This window comes from Propithecus coquereli, unplaced genomic scaffold (assembly GCF_000956105.1).
Source record: "Propithecus coquereli isolate 6110/MARCELLA unplaced genomic scaffold, Pcoq_1.0 Scaffold6, whole genome shotgun sequence".
In the NCBI taxonomy this organism is placed as follows: Eukaryota; Metazoa; Chordata; class Mammalia; order Primates; family Indriidae; genus Propithecus; species Propithecus coquereli.
Window position 1 is genome coordinate 2,087,289 of NW_012151951.1, and position 2,313 is coordinate 2,089,601.

The 2,313-nt window shown below is 35.7% G+C and overlaps 1 protein-coding gene across 1 annotated transcript in view; it reads left to right on the top strand.

Moving 5' to 3' along the window:
- Positions 1–2,313, top strand: part of DYNC2H1 (dynein, cytoplasmic 2, heavy chain 1) — a 522,114-nt gene that overhangs the window by 135,074 nt on the left and 384,727 nt on the right. The window contains exon 44 of the mRNA XM_012659112.1: positions 581–741. Coding sequence (XP_012514566.1) covers positions 581–741 — 161 coding nt within the window. The remainder of the gene's footprint in view (positions 1–580; positions 742–2,313) is intronic.

Genomic DNA, 2,313 nt, shown 5'->3' on the forward strand with positions numbered 1-2,313 from the left:
CCCCCTCCCCAAGTATTTTTTAATAGTATAAAATGTGGCTTTATATAAAAGTGGCTTTATATAAAAATGTGGCTCTATATAAAATGTGACCTCTCAACCAGAATATTACTTAGAAAAGAAAAGCAAGAAGGAAGGTCTGCCAGGGAAGTAAGTAAATTAGTGATGGTGATTAAAAATAATCTTTGTTTACCACAAACCATGTTGTTTTGATTATAGAGGGGAAAAATGTGTTGTAGATAAATTAAGACAAACTGTTAAGCTGTTTTTTTCACAGAGTTGACTAAATTAGCCAGCTTGTCCTAAAATATAAGGGGGAGCCTCTTGAAAATGTCAAATTGTCTCAAAACAAATTAGATTTTCTAAATTAGATTATTGTAGTTGTGGTGGCAAGGAATCATATTTTCTCAACTTGAACAATTTTTACCTAGGTGTTTTAAAGCATTTTGATATTTGAAAAGAAAGAACATTATAACTATAATTATTTTGACTAAATGACAATAAATATTAGATAATTTTTAAAGAGTTAATGATTTTTAAAAATATATGTTTTGAAAGTAAAAATGACTTTTTTCTATTTTAGCCTCTAGTCAATGAAGCTAAACTAGCAGTTGGAAACATCAAGCCAGAATCTCTTTCAGAAATTCGCTCATTACGCATGCCACCTGATATAATCAGAGACATTCTTGAAGGAGTTTTAAGGTTGATGGGTATCTTTGATACATCCTGGGTGAGCATGAAAAGGTAAGTTTTTGAATTTGTGAGAAACGTTATTTCAACAATGAATGACATATTCTTTCATAGTGTTTAATATCTGTTTTCTCAAATTAAACTTTATCTAAATACATGGTTATGCACTTTGCCCTGAAATCTCAAGATATTCTATATAATCATATATCAACATGTATATATTCCTTACTCCATAAGCGATTGTTAAAAGTGTCAAAGGAGATGTAAAGGAATGCCTTACAATCTTTAAAAATGTCTCAGTAAATTTAATAGTTTATTTGGTCCTTACATAGTAGACAGCACTTTGATTTCACTGTGATTAACTGATGAAGAAAATACAATCACTATTCTCTAAGAGTCTTGTACTCTTGGGGGCTTGAGAGAGAGAGGAAGAAAGACAGAGACAGAGAGAAGAAAAAGGGAAACCCATAAATAATATAAGAGAGATATAAACTAGGAGAGAAAGGAGAATTAACTAAATATGGAACCATACAGCTTCAGATTTCACATTATAATAATGGTGTCGTGGTTTGTGCTGATACTAAGTTCCTCATTAGGATTTAGGTTGATAGTGAAGAATCCCTTTTATATCTGGAAATGGGAGAGGAGATTTAGGTTGAGGGAATACTTTAAAGCATTTTAAAAGGAGTTAGATATCCGGTGTGGTCTGCACACCTTCCAGCCTTTCGGTTTTCAGCTTGGAGGAGGCCAAGGTGCAACTTTCTTCGGTCCTACCGAATTTGGGTTCATGCGACACCAGCCGCCCCACCATGCTGCCTTAGTTCGACCCCAGTGAGAACAAAGTCATGTACCTGAGGTGCACTGGTGGTGAAGTCGATGCCATGTCTCTCCTGGCTCCCAAGATTGGCCCTCTGGGTCTGTCTCCAAAAAAGGTTGGTGATGATATCACCAAGGCAACTGGTGACTGGAAGGGCCTGAGGATTATAGTGAAACTATTCAGGAGAGACAGGCCCAGATTGAAGTGGTACCTTCTGCCTTTACCTTGATCATCAAAGCCCTCAAGGAACCACCAAGAGACGGAATGAAACAGAAAAACATTAAACACAACGGGAATATCACTTTTGATGAGATTGTCAACATTGCCAGACAGATGCGGCACCAATCTTTAGCTAGAGAACTCTCTGGAATCATTAAAGAGATCCTGGGGACTGCCCTCTCTGTGGGCTTCAGTGTTGATGGATGCCACCTTCATGACATCATAGATGATATCAACAGTGGTGCAGTGGAATGCCCAGCTAGTATAAAAGTACAAAGGAAAATATTTCAATAAATGATCATTTGACACTCGACCCCCTCCCCCCCAAAAAAAAGAAGTTAGAAAATTCTCTTGCATATCTTCCTAGAACATATGAGTACCCACTGGGGTAAAATAAGATTATGATTCTTTCATTTCACTTCTTGCTCTAGTTCATTCACAGAACATTAGAAAGACTGTTGTGCATCTTTCTAGAGTTTGTTGTTTGTAAAAAATGATGGATAATACACTAGAAGCTTAAATTTTTTAGTACTCTGTTTTTTGTTAACTAATAGATTAAAAGTATTGCATACACCATTTTGTTAAATCAA